General features: G+C 45.0%; 1 protein-coding gene across 1 annotated transcript in view; it reads right to left on the bottom strand.

The window, feature by feature from the left end:
- Positions 1-3,731: 3,731 nt before the first annotated feature.
- LOC120046074 (docking protein 4-like) overlaps positions 3,732-18,278 on the bottom strand; it is a 51,413-nt gene continuing 36,866 nt past the window's right edge. Inside the window, exons 3-9 of the mRNA XM_038991011.1 lie at positions 13,104-13,211; positions 12,317-12,431; positions 12,082-12,201; positions 7,693-7,882; positions 6,928-7,066; positions 6,681-6,795; positions 3,732-6,482 (exon numbers count right to left, since the gene is read on the bottom strand). Coding sequence (XP_038846939.1) covers positions 6,340-6,482; positions 6,681-6,795; positions 6,928-7,066; positions 7,693-7,882; positions 12,082-12,201; positions 12,317-12,431; positions 13,104-13,211 — 930 coding nt within the window. The 3' untranslated portion in view covers positions 3,732-6,339. The remainder of the gene's footprint in view (positions 6,483-6,680; positions 6,796-6,927; positions 7,067-7,692; positions 7,883-12,081; positions 12,202-12,316; positions 12,432-13,103; positions 13,212-18,278) is intronic.

The following is an 18,278-nucleotide window of genomic DNA, read 5'->3' as shown; positions in this document are numbered from 1 at the left end:
AATCCCCTGAGCTGACAAGGTAAAAAATCTGTCATTCTGCCCCTGAACGAGGCAGTTAACCCACCGTTCCTAGGCCGTCATTGAAAATAAGAATGTGTTGTTAACTGACTTGCCTAGTTAAATAAAGATTAAATAAAGGTGTAAGCTTTATCGGTGTCCAAAAATCGGTGTCCAAAAATACCGATTTCCGATTGTTATGAAAACTTGAAATCAGCCCTAATTAATCGGCCATTCCGATTAATTGGTCGACCTCTAATCATAACTGCCATCGATAAAAGACAGTACTGTGCAGCCATCTTCATCGACCTGGCCAAGGCTTTCGACTCTGTCAATCACCACATTCTTATCGGCAGACTCAACAGCCTTGGTTTCTCTAATGACTGCCTCGCCTGGTTCACTAACTACTTCTCAGATAGAGTTCAGTGTGTCAAATCGGAGGGCCTGTTGTCCGGACCTCTGGGAGTCTCTATGGGGGTGCCACAGGGTTCAATTCTCGGGCCAACTCTTTTCTCTGTATACATCAATGATGTCGCTCTTGCTGCTGGTGATTATTTCATTCATCTCCACGCAGACGACACCCTTCTGTATACATCTGGCCCTTCTTTGGACACTGTGTTAACAAATCTCCAAACGAGCTTCAATGCCATACAACACTCCTTCCGTGGCCTCCAACTGCTCTTAACTCCTAGTAAAACGAAATGCATGCTCTTCAACTGATCGCTGCCCGCACCCGCCCGCCCGATTAGCATCACTACTCTGGACGGTTCTGACTTAGAATATGTGGACAACTATAAATACCTAGGTGTCTGTCTAGACTGTAAACTTTCCTTCCAGACTCACATTAATCATCTCCAATCCAAAGTTAAATCTAGAGTCGGCTTCCTTTTTCGCAACAACGCCTCCTTCACTCATGCTGCCAAACATGCCCTCGTAAAACTGACTATCCTACCGATCCTTGACTTCGGCGATGTCATTTACAAAATAGCCTCCAACACTCTACTCAGCAAATTGGATGCAGTCTATCACAGTGCCATCCGTTTTGTCACCAAACCCCCATATACTACCCACCAGTGCGACCTGTATGCTCTCGGTTGGTCCTCGCTACATATTCGTCGCCAAACCCACTGGCTCCAGGTCATCTATAAGTCTTTGCTAGGTAATGCGCTGCCTTATCTCAGCTCACTGGTCACCATAGCAACACCCACCCGTAGCACGCGCTCCAGCAAGTATATTTTTACATCCCCAAAGCCAACACCTCCTTTGGCTGCCTTTCCTTCCAGTTCTCTGCTGCCAATGACTGGAACGAATTGCAAAAATCACTGAAGTTGGAGACTTATATTGCCCTCACTAACTTTAAGCGTCAGCTGTCAGAGCAGCTTACCGATCGCTGCAGCTGTACACAGCCCATCTGTAAATAGCCCATCCAACCAACTGCCCACCTCATCCCCATATTTGTTTTTCTGCTCTTTTGCACACCAGTATTTCTACTTGCACATCCTCATCTGTACATATCACTCCAGTGTAAATTGCTAAATTGTAATTACTTTGCCACTATTGGCCTATTTATTGCCTTACCTCCTTCATTTGCACACACTGTATACAGATTTTTCTATTGTGTTATTGACTGTACGTTTGTTTATCCCATGTGTAACTCTGTGTTGTTTTTGTCGTACTGCTTTGCTTTATCTTGGCCAGGTCGCAGTTGTAAAGGACAACTTGCTCTCAACTGGCCTACCTGGTTAAATAAAGATGAAATAAATAAATAATCATCTGATTGAATCTAAGGCTAAGTGTACTCATAATATATATAGATGTTTTTTTGTAAGTTTTGCTATTTATTGAACTTTCTGTTTTGCTTTTTTCCCCCCAATTATTTTAGTTGTATTATTGAAATGCCCATATAGCTTTCGTAAAAAAAATATATAAAATAGAGATTTTAAGACTTTGTTCTTAACTGACTTGCCTAGTTAAATAAAAAATACACCGATATTGAAATGATAATGTGATGAGGCAGGACAAAAACAAGACCCAACCATTCTTTACAGTGTATTTTTTTTATAGTAAAAACTGCAAAATGTTAATACCACAAACATTACAGGACACACATGGCATTTTGTTCAAGGAATTCATGCAACAGGGTTTTCAATGGCAACATGCTCATAGCAGACCTACATCAGGGTCCCAGGCGCTGAGTCCACACAAAACTATAGTCCTAATATGTCCTGTTTAGTGTGGTCTCCCCAAATCACACCACGTGCCTCACCCAAAGGAAATGCACCAAGCACAGAGACAGAGCAAAGTATGTTACGAGACAGATGACAATGTATCCTATTAATGTTTTTAATTTCAAGATCAATTTAAGCACTATTCCCAATGTTCTAGTGACTGTGTGGGGCTGTAACGTCCAGATTGATGAGAAGGTTAAAGCGTTGTTTTCTCTGTGCTCTCAGAGAAAAGTAACACAGCTCTAGCTGGGAGAAAGCCCTGGCAGAGAGGAGTATTTCAACTTTGTTTACATTGAACGTGCCATACAAATAAAGGCAATTTAATTAATTATATGAAGAGTGACTTGGTCCTCCTTTCTTTTTGGAGAGGAGGGGAGGGGAGGTTGGTTTTAGAAGTCCTCCATTAGGTGCAAACTAACCTAAACAGATACCAGGAATAGTACAATGAACATAAACCAATCATTTGTGGTGAATGTCTGAAATAAACCATTTTCCTACGGAACACAAACATCTTTGTCTCTGTAAAAATGCTTTGACGAATTAAACTCAAACTTTCTGGATACACATTTAGCAGGTGTATTATTAACATGGAGGAGGAACATGTTTGGAGGTTGACATTTGGGTACCTCAGCTTGTCCAAGCCATTCCTCACCAGCAGAAATCAGTTCATGAACCTAAGACTATGCTGGACAACTGGCAAACCAAAGATAGCAAAATATGTGACATGTGAGGTAAAGTTTGCATTTGTGTGCCTGCTATGCAAATAAGTACTGGTATTGATGTTGAGAAACATGTACGTTCTGTGGAAAAAACCCAGTATCAACCACAAATCTAAGGAGTGATCCAAAATGCCGTTGAAATTTTTACAAACATTGTAATAAAACAACCTTTTCACCTCCACAATAAACAGATGTTCAATCCATCATTAGATATCCAGTCCTATTGCAATTCTTATCCAGGAGGGATTTGGCCGAAATAATTGTTATGAAAAAACTATACAAGCAGTTTCCGTAATGTTGCTCGCTGTCTGATGAAAACCCAACAAAATGTTTTGCCAAATGTTTTATTTTTACATTTATTTAAAGCACTAACTCCCCTCAATGTACTCTGAACCTCACGACTCTGGGACCAATAAATCCTATTCAAAATAGCTTCGGAAGTTTCATAATTGTATGTTTGTTCATAGGAAAATGTTCTAATCTTTTCAATTTCCTGAAACGTTTCTGTTTTGGAGATGAGGTTTTCACCAGACGGCGACAATAAAAAAGAGAACCAAGAGAAAGAGCAGCGACGGAAACATATGTGAAGTCTAAGGCAAAAGAGTTGTAAGGAGAGGAGGTAAAGGGGACTAAGGGGACTGAAACATGATAGTTTAGGACCCATAGAGGGAGTATGAAGACTCCTCTCATTCCAGAAGTCTTGTATCAATCCTTCCCCTCCATACATCATCCCCATGGTAACATCTCTCTTTCATCCAATCAGTAAATCACTTAGATGACCTCATGATCAGGTGAATCTTTGTTTTTTTATTTCCCTGTGCCAAGTAAACGTCTCTAAAAAATCTCCACCCACATATCTGGGTGAACAAGTCCACAACATTTCAATCTTACCATCGTTACACAGTATAAAAATGTGTTGAGTGCATGCATTTCAAAGAAATATCCCCAGACAATCCCTGTCACAGAACATTCAGACATACACATCACACTCTCTCACACAGACACACACACACACACATCTAGAGACCACACGATGTGAAATAAATAGCTGTATTTTCAAGAGCCCAAGAGGGCAGCAACAACAACTCCTGTATGTACACAAACACAAATACATAGGGTAAAGATTATGTTCAACAAAAAGCTTAGCCCTTTATGTTAACATGAGATAAATAATACAGAAGCTGTAAATGTGTGTTTTATTGGATTCCAGCATTTAATAAGTAGCCTTAGACATCAGAATGTCCCACTCTGGCCAACTCAAATAAATAACATTACACCTAGTCAAGGAGATTAGAAAATGACCTCATTTTATAAGCTTCACATACAATAACTTTAACAGTGGTGAAATACTGTGTATATATATATATATATATATTTCAAATTAGTCCAATCTCTAACTACAGGGTGCATTAGTTGGGTTATATCCAAGTGTCACAAATGAATACACAGTTGGAAAGTCTTAGTTCATAGTCAATCAAATCTGCTAATGTTGAGATGGTTTTAAATAATTTGCATTATTAGTTATAAACCCAATCTTATGTAAGAACTGTGTAGAGGGCAGGTTTTATACTTCCAGCTATAAAAACATGTTTTCTCTCTTTGTGCAGCAGTCATCTACTAACTAACCCACTAGCAGTATCTAGGCTACAGCCCTAAAACAAAAGGACTCCATGCGAGGGTCTCTGAGGCAGGTAACTTATGGACCCGCCCTAGATCTGTGCTTATCCCTCACATGACCCAAATTAAGAGCAATGGCTCCTGATTTATCAAAAACACATTTAAAAATAAGGAAAAAAACATCTTCAAGTGCAAACATGTCAAGAACCATTTTGGTCAGGCGGTAACCCACCCCACACACCAGAAAGTCTGTGAAACTAAAAACACGGGACATTAATAATGGTTATCACAACTTCACTAGTTCATTACACTCTTGTGCCTGACAGGAAACTCAATGAGGAGCCACACTATGACACAGTCCGTGGTGTCTCCCTCAGACCAAGGACCTCCACAATAATGATGAGGTTTGAGGGAGTGGCTACATCTTTGTGACGTCTACATTTTTAAATCTAGCTTATTATTTACCATGTCTAAATTCTCTCTTAACATAGGTTTTAAAGCCATGTCTAAATTCTCTCTTAACATAGGTTTTAAAGCCATGTCTAAATTCTCTCTTAACATAGGTTTTAAAGCCATGTCTAAATTCTCTCTTAACATAGGTTTTAAAGAGGCCAAATGTCAGTAACTGTGTATCCCATTCATGCAGTACACACACACACACACACACACACACACACACACACACACACACACAGGACAGGGTTCCATTACCATATTATGAACAGCCTAGGATGTCTTCACAACCCAATGGCAGGAAACCAAGAGAAAACAACAAACGAAGTCATGACTTCAGAGGCATATGGCTCTCCCTCCCTCTCATCACTGCCTCTCTCTATCCTCCCAGAAAAATCTATGTATATTTTCCTTATCGTACAGAACAGTATACAAGGTAAAGTCAGGTTGTTAAGTCTGCTACAAGTAATACAAAAAAGAAAGAAAGAAAGATGAAAGACAAGTGGTCCTTTGTTTCTCTGTGGAATTAGACCAGGTGTTTGGTTGGATAATAGTCCAGAGACAGTCCCTCTTCCACCCACACACAGAGTTGAAGAAGGAAGCCAAGGCCAGTTCTTGGGAGGAAACTGTTGTCTTACATATGTGTCTGTCAGATTGAGGTTATGGGTTGGAGCGAGCGCCACAATCCTTATCATGCTGGAGAGCAGGGATGGTAGGAAGGGGTCCTACTGTTCTGCCACCAATAAGAGCGGTTTGGGGACGTCCTGAGCCCCTAACATTGAACTTTGCTAAGAGCTGGCATGAGGTACATGAAGAGGTCTGTCGCGGAGGGTGTTCAGGTGATGGAGAGCTGACTGAATCCCATCAGAAAATAAGATTTCACAGGGGTTAGAGAGGACACTAAATCACATCCTTACAGCTCACACCCATCCTCTTCCTGTTCCTCCTCCACACCCACAGCAGAGCAAAGAGAGATGCACCATGCCACAATGTCAGCTCACTAAGAGGCAACAAGCCACTGCTGGCTCGCACAATGCACTTTGCCCCCACCGTGAGCGATTCTGGGAGTTGAAGTTCCTTCAGGTAACCAGCCTTTGGAAGAAGAAGAGAAGACCAGAAGCGCTGTCACGTCCTGCTTCACAGAGCTCCCAGCTTTAGGGGAGGTCATATGACCCCATCGGAGAACCCACTCCCCACAACCCAACCTGATTGGCTGGAAGGTAGATGAGGGGGCATGGAGTTGAGGTAAGCACTGCAGAGAAAGGAGAATAGGAGGAGTGCAGGGTACAGAGTGGAGGCTAGGGGTCTGCAATGCACCCCTGGGATCACTGGCTGGGGTAGGTGGGGTAACGGGCGGGGGAGTGTCGGCTGTGTGCCAGGGGCATGGTAGCGTGGCGTGGCTCTGAGGGCAGCCGGGTGGAGAGCAGGTCTGCATCAGCGCCAGTCTGAGAACCACCAAACATGTCACCTACAGGACAGGACAGGACACAAGAGACAGACGAGAAAAAGTCATGTCTACAGGTGCAGCCTACTCTATAAGCTTCTGTATGATTCGTTAAACTCCAGACCCCATGTTCAAACGTTTACACTTTCCATATTCAGACCAATGTTCCCACTCTAGCCCCAGTGCTGTGTGGTTGAGATTGTAGTCTAGGCTGTGGTTTACCATGGGCTGGGTCCATGCCCCCCTGAGTGCCAGTGATATGGTGCCAGAAGGCACTGCGGGGCAGGATGGCTGTGGGGGTACAGGGGTAGGAGCCCGTCTCAGAACCTTTAGACAACTGACAGAGAGAAGAAAATGTATTAAAAGCACAGTATTATATAGTATTACATATTGTATTACACAGTATTATATAACCACCAGGGAGAATACTGTGTGTGTGTGTGTGCGTGCGTGTGTAACTGTGCCTTACTCTGCTGTTCTTCTCCATCTCCATCAGAACTCTCTTGTGCTGCTCAGCAATGGCCAGGGTGGAGGAGTGGACTCTCTGGTAGATCTGTTCTCCCTCCCGCGTCTGGAATGTGTACAGGCCTTCTCCACTGTCACACATCCTGGAACACACCAACACACACTGCTCAGTACAACATGCATGTGTATACAGGCCATATTAGGTCATATCAACAATTCATCTTATATAGATGTGTTTTTGCAAACAGTCCTTTTGCAGGCACACTATTCACCACAAATTGTTCTCAAGCAAATAGCAGCCAATAATACTGCATCCTAAACACCACTAGGTGGCAGTGTGGGACTACGTTCTCCCTACTGACAGTGCATCACTCTTATCTTTGTCCTTTGGGGGGCACCCTGCAAGTGGACCCAATCCTTTCTTTTCAAGTTTATCAAAGCGCAGGAGGAGATAAGAACGCCTCGCTCACCATGGATTTTCCTCTAATCTATTCAATCAATCTCTTTATGAGCCTCTGCCGGACAGGGCTCCTGTCCGTCTGTATGTGTGTGTGTGTGTGTGTGTGTGTGTGTGTTTGTGTGCGCATACGTGCGATCATGAGTGTGTGTGGTCTGTATGTGTTTTTCATCAAGCGATCTATGGGCTAGGCACAGACAACTGGTTACACAGTCCTGCTTTCCTGCAGCTTTTGCATTCTTCTCCCCATCCCTCACTCTCCATACCCTTCCCTCCCTCCCCCAGCGAGTGTCTCCCTCACGTCTCCCTCACCGTCCAGCCTCGAAGGTGAAGCGCGTGGCATCTCGTCCGTAGCGGCGCAGGGAGCAGAGAGGCCAGGTGACCAGTTTGGTGCGAGGGTTGTGGATGTCCCACAGGTAGATATTCTCATGGGTGATCTGCATCATACACTCTCCATAGATGTCCAGGTTAGGACAGGGCAGTAGGAACACATTGAAACGCTCTGACAGGGAGACAGGAAGGGATATCACTAGTCTTAGTTCAGCATGACATTATAAAGTGACTTGTAGAAGCCAGGACCCGTATCCACAAAAGCATCACAGAGAGTAGGAGTGATGATCCATAAAGCAATAATAATAAGAAACTGGTAGCAGCAGCTGTATTGTGTGTGTAGCAACAATGTGTGTGTGTGTGTGTGAGTGAGTGAGTGCATGTGTGCTGGTGCAGGTGGTCTGTCTAGTTTAAGTGTTCAGCAGTCTGATGGCTTGTAGTTAAAACTGTCTCTGAGCCTGTTGGTATCAGACCCCATGCTCCAACGGTAAAGGAGTGAGCAGCTCGTGGATATATACACAGTATACAGTGCCTTCGGAAAGTATTCAGATCCCTTGACTTCTTCCACATTTTGTTAACTTTACAGCCTTATTCTAAAATGAATTTGTAAAAAGATTATAAATCAGCAATCTACACACAATACCCCATAATGACAAAGCGAAAACAGGTTTTTAGAAATGCTTGCAAATGTATTGAAAATGATACACAGAAATACCTTATTTATAATACGTATTCAGACCCTTTGCTATGAGACTTGAAATTTTGCTCAGGTGCATCCTGTTTCCATTGATCATCCTTGAGATGTTTGTACAACTTGATTGGAGTCCACCTGTGGTAAATTCAATTGATTGGACATGATTTGGAAAAGCACACACCTGTCTATATAAGGTCCCACAGTTCACAGTGCATGTCAGAGCAAAAACCAAGCCATGAGGTCAACGGAATTGTCCGTAGAGCTCCGAGACATGATTGTGTTGAGGCACAGATCTGGGAAAGGTTACCAAAATTATTCTGCAGCACTGAAGGTGCCCAAGAACACAGTGGCCTCCATCATTCTTAAATGGAACAAGTTTGGAGCTGGCCGCCCGGCCAAACTGAGCAATCGGGGAAGAAGGGCCTTGGTCAGGGAGGTGACCAAGAACCAAATGGTCACTCTAACAGAGCTCCAGAGTTCCTCTGTGGAGATGGGAGAACTTTCAGGAAGACCAACCATCTCTGCAGCACTCCACCAATCAGGACTTTATGGAAGAGGGCCAGACAGAAGCCACTCCTCAGTAAAAGGCACATGACAGCCCGCTTGGAGTTTGCTAAAAGGCACCTAAAGACTCTCAGACTACGAGAAACAAGATTCTCTGGTCTTATGAAACCAAGATTAAACTCTTTGACTTGAATGCCAAGTGTCATGTCTGGAGGAAACCTGGCACCATCCCTACGGTGAAGCATTGTGGTGGCAGCATCATGTTGTGGGGGTGTTTTTCAGCAGCAGGGACTGGGAGACTAGTCAGGATCAAGGCAAAGATGAATGGAGCAAAGTACAGAGAGATCCTTGATGAAAACCTGCTCCAGAGGTGCTTCCAACAGGACAATGACCCTAAGCACACAGCCAAGACATTGCAGGAGTGGCTTCGGGACAAGTCTCTGAATGTCCTTGAGTGGCCCAGCCAGAGCCTGGACGTGAACCCAATCGAACATCTCTGGAGAGACATGAAAATAGCTGTGCAGCAACGCTCCCCATCCAACCTGACAGAGCTTGAGAGGATCTGCAGAGAAGAATGGAAGAAACTCCCCAAATACAGGTGTGCCAAGCTTGTAGCGTCATATCCAAGAACACTCGAGGCTGTAATTTCTGCCAAAAGTGCTTCAACAAAGTACTGAGTAAAGGGTCTGAATACTTATGTAAATTATATATTCTGATTTTATTTATTTTTTTAATTAGCAAACATTTCTACAAACCTGTTTTTGCTTTGTCATTGGGTTATCATCGCCCATGGGTTATTGTGTGTAGATTGATGAGGGGAAAAAACGATTTAATACATTTTAGAATAAGACTAACGTAACAAAATGTGGAAAAAGTCAAGGGTCTGAATACTTTCCGAAGGCACTGTATATAAATATACATTTTTTATTGTCACGTCCACCCGATAGTTGCAGTGAAATGTGTTGTTTTACAGGGTCAGCCATAGTAGAACGGTGCCCCTGGAGAAATCAGGGTTAAGAGCCTTTCTCAAGGGCACAACGACAGATTTTCCCCCTTGTCGGCTCAGGTCTAACCGCTAAGCTACCTGATGATGATGCGGGCCTTCCTCAGGCACCGTTTTGAGTAATTGTCCTGGATTGGTGGGAGCACGGTCCCAGGGATGTACCGGGCCGTCTTCACCATCCGCTGGAGGGCCTAACAGTCATGAACAGAGCAATTCATGTACCAGGCTGTGAAGCAACCGGTCAGGACGCTCTTGATGATTTTCTTCATCCACCTTAGGAAGTAGAGATGCTGTTGTAGCCTCTTGACAAGAGTGGTGGGGTTGTTGCTACATGTCAAGTTCTCGGTGATGTGGACGTAGAGGAACTTAAAACTGAACTTAAAACCATCTTTGTTGGTTATCAGGCCTACAACCATGGTGTCGTCAGCAAACTTGATGATGGAGTTGGTGCTATGCCAAGTCGTGGGTGAACAGGGAGCACAGCAGAGGGCTGAGGACACACCCCTGGGGGTCCCCTGTGTTAAGAGTCTGTGTGGAGGATGTGGTACAGCCAGTGGTTTACAGGAATACAGGTTGAAGATGTCAGATAAGACGCCCACCAGCTGGTCAGCACACACTCTGAATACCACGTTTTGTGAGTATTCACTCTTTTGAGAGTTTTCCTCACATCAGCCTCGGAGAGCAAAATCACCTTGTCGTCTGGAGCTGCGAGAGTCTTCCTGGACGGCTTGCCTCAAAGCAAGCATAGAATGTGTAAAGCTTCTCGAGAGGGAGGCTTCGGTGGGAACCACACATCAGGATTTGCCTTTATAGTCTGCAGTCCTTGCCAGATGAGTCGTGAGTCTGAGTTGTCAAACATTAATTCAAGTTTGAGTCTGTATTGTCTTGTACACGTCGCGCACCACCAAGTCATCTGGGTTTTGTTCTTCTGACATTGAATGTTGCAGTACGGGTTCTCAGCATGGTATGGATATTTCTGTTCATTCAGGGTTTTTGGTTGGGGTATTTCTGGATTTTTATTGTGACCGACAAATCTGGGTTTGGCAGATGCCAGGAGAACACTAGATGCCCCAATGCATAGTGCCAACTGTAAAGTTTGTTGGAGGAGGAATGGGGCTGTATTTCATGGTTCGGGTTAGATCCCTTAGTTCCAATGGCAGGAAATCCTAACGCTACAGCATACAATGACATTCTAGACGATTTGTGCTTCCAACTTTGTGGCAACCGTTTGGGGAAGGCCCTTTCCTGATTCAGCATGACAATGTCCACGTGCACAAAGTGAGGTCCATACAGAAATGGTTTGTCGAGATTGGTACGGAAGAACTTGACTGGCCTGCACAGAGCCCTGACCTCAACCCCATCGAACACCTTTGGGATGAATTGGAACGCCGACTGCGAGCCAGTCCTAATCGCCCAACATCAGTGCCCGACCTCACTAATGCTCTAGTGGCTGAATGGAAGCAAGTCCTCGCAGCAATGTTCCAACATCTAGTGGAAAGCCTTCCCAGAAGAGTGGAGGCTGTTGTAGCAGCAAAGTTGGGAGCAACTTATTAATGCCCATGATTTTGGAATGAGATGTTTGACGAGCAGGTGCCCACATACTTTTGGATTGGCCAAAGTGGGGGTGGGGGATGGCATCACGGATGTTTGTATATACAGTCGACAAACCAAAATACGCTAGAGACAAGGTGGAATCTTTTTGTGTCTGTAAAATTAATTATGCGAGAGATGGCAGTGGAAACACCTTTATGAGCAACTAGAGAGCAAGTGCCAAAACCAGAGTGGGCACATTTGCTATAGCCTATAACACTCATTTGTTTTGTGGCAAAACTATCAGCGGAGTTGAAAATGCGATGAAAACCCATTTAACTTTTTTGGGGGGGATACATGGGAAATTAACCTCAACAGTAATTTTTATGTGCACTACGTCATCACACACTGCTTTTTATCCACAACAAGTCCATTTGATGTAAACATCTCTGGTGGGAAAATGGCCATGTTGTTTTTATGCATATTTTTGAATATTCGCATGAAATTCTGACACCAGTTGGATGGAAACCTAGCTAACTGTTGTTTTGATGGTGAGTAATAAGTCATAATGAATGCAAACATAGCCATGAAGCAAAGTCGAGCAGGACTGTGTCATGGTGCTAGTGAGTCAGACACTCACCTGTATGTTCACACTGAACACCTGCTGCCAGCAAGTCCGGCTCTCCTAGACTGATGTCATTGAGGCGGGTACCCAGGCATTCGATTGACAGAGTTTTCAACCACTCCTCTGCTTCTAGCTCTGAGTTTAGACCAAAGGGATGTAGAGAGAGACGTCATAAAACAGGAAACTTTAGAGAGAATTGTACACTGTGAGAAAACATCTATTACAATACAGTAGGTGTGGTGTGGAGTACCTGATTCACAGGTGAACGTGCGCGAGGTGTCATCGGTAAAGACGATGGCTACCGCCTGGCGCTTGGTGTCCCTTGGGAGCCTTGTGACATTCTTCACATGGCTGATCTCTGTCACCTAGGCAACAGGAGAGGTCAAGAGGTCAGACAAACACAGAGAGGTTGAAAGGATTTTTAAAAAGCTGTCAAAATACTGTATGATGTGCCACCGGTTGGTCGGATTCAGTTTTCAGAAAGAAGGGAGAGGAGAGAAAGAGGGAGTGTTGTAGCCAGGTGTAGTGGGGGCCGGGGTGTTTTGGAGGAGGTCACCCCATGCTCAGACACTTCAGAGAGGCCTGGATTCTGTCTGGGATTGGGAGGCTGGCTTTGATGTGAGCAACGTCTGTGTTACTCTCATTTCCTTCAGCCTTGTGTGTGTGTGTGTGTGTGTGTGTGTGTGTGTGTGTGTGTGTGTGTGTGTGTGTGTGTGTGTGTGTGTGTGTGTGTGTGTGTGTGTGTGTGTGTGTGTGTGTGTGTTGATCCCTCCAGACATGCACGTTTGCTCCCTGCAGCTCAACGGGGGGCTCAGAGAACAGACTGAATGAATGACTGACTTTCAAATGCCACACACACACACACACACACACACACACACACACACACACACACACACACACACACAAATATATCACCCACTCACAGTAATACCATACGCGCCACACACAGACATCATACTTCAAACTGACATTTGCCAATTGAAACGTGATTTATCATGCAGCACTCTCTGGGGGGAGGGGGGGGGGGGGTGTACCTTAGGACAGACTCTGATGTAAGCGGACTTCTCATCAGTGTACTTCTCCAGTCTGCGTGGTCCTTTACTGGACGACTTCTTAAACACCAGCCAGCAGCGACGGTAAATCTCAACACAAAAACAACAGTCAGTTAAGATACTGCAACCAGCCACCCAACAGCAAAGCCAATGTTAACATATCCACCCCATTCAAGCCTAACGATTTACAATCTTTTGCTATCAAGAGCAGGTACACAATGGTTGCCTCTGGTTTACCTGATCAATGAACCAGGAAGCATTATAAGAAAATCAAATAGCATTTAATGATTAGCAATGTGAAAGAGAGACACAAGAGAGAACAAGAGAGAAAGAGACAGGTAGTAAATGAGAAGGAGTGCACTGGGTCCGTGTCATGAGTCTAATATTGTTCATACAAGACAATTCTATTATGCATACGATATTGAGTTAAGAGGCAGACAAAGACACAAACTCTCCTGGCGGAATAATGAGAAATCCATCGCAGTAACGCAAACAGGCACACACACACACACACACACACACACACACACACACACACACACACACACACACACACACACACACACACACACACACACACACACACACACACACACACACACACACATCAATATGAGAGCTATTGCTTTAGCGACATTTATCCCCCTTATCTCTGTTATAAAAGGCAGGGCCTTTATTTTATTGATGTTCCACTGTCCTCCTGTTGCCAGGGCAACCTCAGGACCTGTACAGTACAGGGCCAGCCGTCCCTAAACCAATCCCCACATTCCTCTTTCCCTAACCCATTATCACATCCCTGTTTATTAGCTAGGGGCCACAGAGCCAGTGAAATCCCTTAGTGCACTGACTCAGTTGTAATGAATACAAAGACCCCAAACTGAGTGACAATGTCTCACTGCTGTTCACCGACAAACACCGGTGCCACTGTGACAGAGATAACAAGACCAATTAAATATGCAATTGTATTTATCGAGAGATTAAACAAGAGCACCATCAACAAAGGCACAGCGTAATGTGAGCGTGCTCAAATGGAGACATGGTGAAAGGAAAAAGCATTGCTCTGATGTGTCGTTTTCTTTTTTTTGAATTGGTGCAATGAGTTTACACCTTGAGGAGAGAGGAAGCTCTGTCGCTGTTTGCCTGTCTGATCCTGGCGTCAGCAGGATGAAAACGCTACCTTCCGTGGGATAGCTGACGGCGAGGTGACGAGCAGGTGCTCACCAGTCCATTGTGTCTCAGCGATATCAAGCTGTTCAATGGAGATTTACCTCTATGCATCTGCCATCTAGCTCCTGATTCTCCACAATGCTTTTCCAAACCAATGGGCTCAGATCTTCATTGGAGCTGTGTGCGTGTGCGTGTTGGCAAGCTTGCAGTCTACTATCGTGTCCCCCTCCGTTCTCCCCCTCCCCCCCCTTCTTCTCCGCCCTCAGCTCCAGTGCTCAGAGCAATCAGGCCTTGCCAGGCAAACTGACTGTGAAGCCTGGTAATTAAGCTAGTGGGTGGAGGAGCAGCAACATAGAGATGAAAAAAGAAAGGGAGAGAGAAACAGAGGATATGGTAGACAGGGGGAGAGAGAGAGAGAGAGAGAGAGGAGTGGGAGCTGTGAATTCTGCTCCGATATCTTGGTATGAGGTTCATTGGTTCATTAAATATGAGGAAGTGATGGACGTCACATAGTTCAGAACTGAACTGAATAGTCATGTATTAGCCTACCTTTCTTCAAAAAAAAGATACATTGAAGCAATCAAAAATCAATTTCAGTGTCTCTCTGATCATACTATGTGTTCAGTGGCAGGAAAAGCCCATCTAGACACACACACACACACACACACACACACACACACACACACACACACACACACACACACACACTCCTCCACCACCACCACCACCTTAACACAGCAAACCCAAGATCACAGGCCTGCCACTTTATCCACCTCTGCTGTCACCAATTTCAAGGGTCTTTGTCCCCCAGAAGAGAGGAGCGATGCTCCCTGCCCTGTCGACCCAGGCCGAGTGCATTTTAAAACAGACTGACGCAGCCAAGTCAAAAAGCACAGGTCCTGACAGCACCCCTACAGGGAGAATTACTCTGGCCACCACGGACAGAAAGACATACAAAGAGAGAGCGAGAAAGAGAGAGAGAGACCTTTTGTCCCCGCCTTTATCTGTTGAAAGCAAAGGTGCCTGTAACAATGAGATTTGTGGAGATGGTCTCCCATTGTATTCCAAATGTCCCTTCTCCCATGCCATTTCTGAACAGCGAAAGGGCAGTATTTTGTAGGTTGCCATTGATATTCCAGGCAGGTAGACATGGATTCCTTGTTTGCATGGCTCTCTCCCCTGAGGTGGAGCTAATCCCGGAGTTAGTGAGTGAGCGAGTGAGAGAGTGAGCGAGTGAGAGAGTGAGAGAGTGAGCGAGTGTGTGAGGTGAGTGAGTGAGCGAGAGCGAGAGAGAACCTTGCATGAGTAAGGAACTATTGATCTCCCCAGTGTGCCGATAAGAGAATGTGAAAAGTCAAGTCACACACTTACCGAGAGTGGGCTCGGCATTCATGAGGGTTATCAATGATCAATATCGTAACCATTACACCCCTTTAAGAACCCTTTCAGAGATTGATATCGGAGCTCTTCTTTGGACACACTGACGGGAACACAACGATCCACATACAGTGTAGTGTGCAAATACATTACACACAGACCCACTAATGTATCTTCCCTGTACATTCCTCCTGCTACTGCACTCAGATTGCCTTCCTCAGTCTAATTGTCTCCGCCCTGGTTCTCCTCCCCATCCCTGGCTCCCGACTGCCCCAGAAGGGGCCAGAGGCAGTTAGCCTACATGAATCCCCCTAGCTCCCAGGAGATCCTGCCTCACAGCAGCCCAGTTGGGACGAGCCCCACCCCAGCCTGGTCCCAGGATTAACCGGCTAATTTGAAATTAAAAATAAATGTAACCTTTATTCAACTAGGCAAGTCAGTTAAGAACAAATTCTTATTTACAATGACGGCCTACCCCGGCCAAATCCAGACAACGCTGGGCCAATTGTGCGCCGCCCTATGGGACTCCCAATCACATCCGGATGTGATACAGCCTAGATTCGAACCAGGGACTGTAGTGACGCCTCTTGCACTGAGATGCAGTGCCTTAGACAGCTGCGCCACTCGGGAGCCCAATAACGCTAACAGGTTGACACCACGCTTATATTCAGCTTATTATACAACACACACACAGGACAACACAAACACACACACAGGACAACACAAACAGGACAACACAAACACACACTAGCCAACACAAACACACACAGAACAAAACGAACACACACACAGGACAACACAAACAGGACAACACACAAAATCATGACAACACACACAGGCACCAAAACACACACACACACACAAACACAGGCTGTGTGGTTCAGAATATTAGAAATGTGCAGGTCTGAATAGAAAATGAATGGGAATGATTGGCACCATCTTATTCAAAACCAATTCACTTAAATTCACCGAGAAATCTGAAGGGGAAACATGAGTCAGCATCCAATCGTTCTAAGCTGATCCCATTGGAAGCTCACAATGACTGGCTCCTCAGGGGGCTGGCTCAGGTAGAGAAATAAGAACGCAGGATGAAAGAGGAGAGAGACAGGAGTAGAGGAGAGAGATAGAAGAGAGAGAGAGAGATCTGTCACTGTAGCTGTGGGAACGGGCTCAGAGAGGCAGGGGGATTGTGAGGTGAAGGGAGTCTGCTTGATTCTCAAAGTTGAACCATTTGATTTCTGACGCTTGCTATTATTTTCAGCTCCATTCTCCCTCCCATAAAAACAGGAGTTTGACCTAACTCCATTAGAATTGTCAGACGTTGAGAAAACAACGTTCGGAGGTTTCGCTGGCAATTTTCCCCAACCGCTGACAGTTACACGTGGCGAGGAAACAAAACCACAAATCCGTCTTGTGTCAGTGCAATATCTAGCTGGAGGCAATCTACGCATCATACCGTCGGCTCTGGTTATACAATGGAAAGTCACATGATCATACTGACATTCCTAGACTAGACACACGGTGGTAGGTCAAAGACAAGGAGAGATCAGGACAAAGATACCGAGCTGTTATTCCAGAAGGTTCTGTCCAGTCTGAGTGAGTCAGAGTCAGTCAGTTCAAATCAGCCCTATCTCTTTCAGGTGGGATTAAACATTTAACACGTCCTGGCCGACATTGTGTTTATCGAAACCACATCTCCTCAGACCTTTTCCATCCTCCCTGATCAACCGTAGCTCGTCTGATTCACCAGTAAAGTGTCTTATGATGTTCCTCCCGGCCTGCTCATAAAAAAACAGGGCACAGTCAAGTGGGATGGCTAAGAAGCAATTAGGGCTGTTCCTCCACCGTGGCTAGAGGAGGCGAGGAGAGGAGAGGCCAGCTAGTACAGCGCTACCGATAGGGACCGAGAGCTAACGGAAGCAGAATGCTAAACAGCCTCTTATTAGTCTGATTGGACTGCTGCGATATAACTGAAAAGCAGCAGGAGGGTGAGGCAGAAAGGGAGAGTGAGGAGACGAGGGAGAAAGAGAGAGCGTTAATTAGCCTAACCAGAGGACTGGAGGAGTCAAGGGTCTTCTGGGGAGAGAGAGAAAGTGAGAGCTGGAGGGGAGGAGGAAGAATAGATAAAGGGGAAGGAGAGAGGAGGGGGAGGACAGAGCAAAGAAGAGCAGCGGTCCGGAACAGCTCTGATAGGCTATAGAGGAGAGACAGAGATGGCGAGGCCAGCTGTCCAGCCTTACAAGGCCAGAGTGGCAGTAGACTGGCAGGGTTTTGGCAGGAGAGGAAGGTGACTGTCTGGGTACACATTTGACAGGGGAAAAAGATGGTGTGTTTGAGTGCTTGTTCTGGTCTGTGCAGACAGAGTGTGCTCGTATGTGATAAGAGAAGTGAACAGCATTTTGTGTATACAGCACCAGTCAAAAGTTTGGACATGCCTACTCTTTCAAAGGTTTTCTTATTTTTTACTATTTTCTACCTTGTAGAATAATAGTGAAGACATCAAAACTATGAAATAACACATATGGAATCATGTAGTAACCAAAAACATGTTAAACAAATCACAATATATTTTATATTTGAGATTCTTCAATGTAGCCACCCATTGCCTTGATG

The sequence above is a fragment of the Salvelinus namaycush genome, chromosome 1 (genome assembly GCF_016432855.1).
Source record: "Salvelinus namaycush isolate Seneca chromosome 1, SaNama_1.0, whole genome shotgun sequence".
In the NCBI taxonomy this organism is placed as follows: Eukaryota; Metazoa; Chordata; class Actinopteri; order Salmoniformes; family Salmonidae; genus Salvelinus; species Salvelinus namaycush.
The sequence above is the reverse complement of the archived record's forward strand: the minus strand, read 5'-3'. Positions and strand labels throughout refer to the sequence as shown.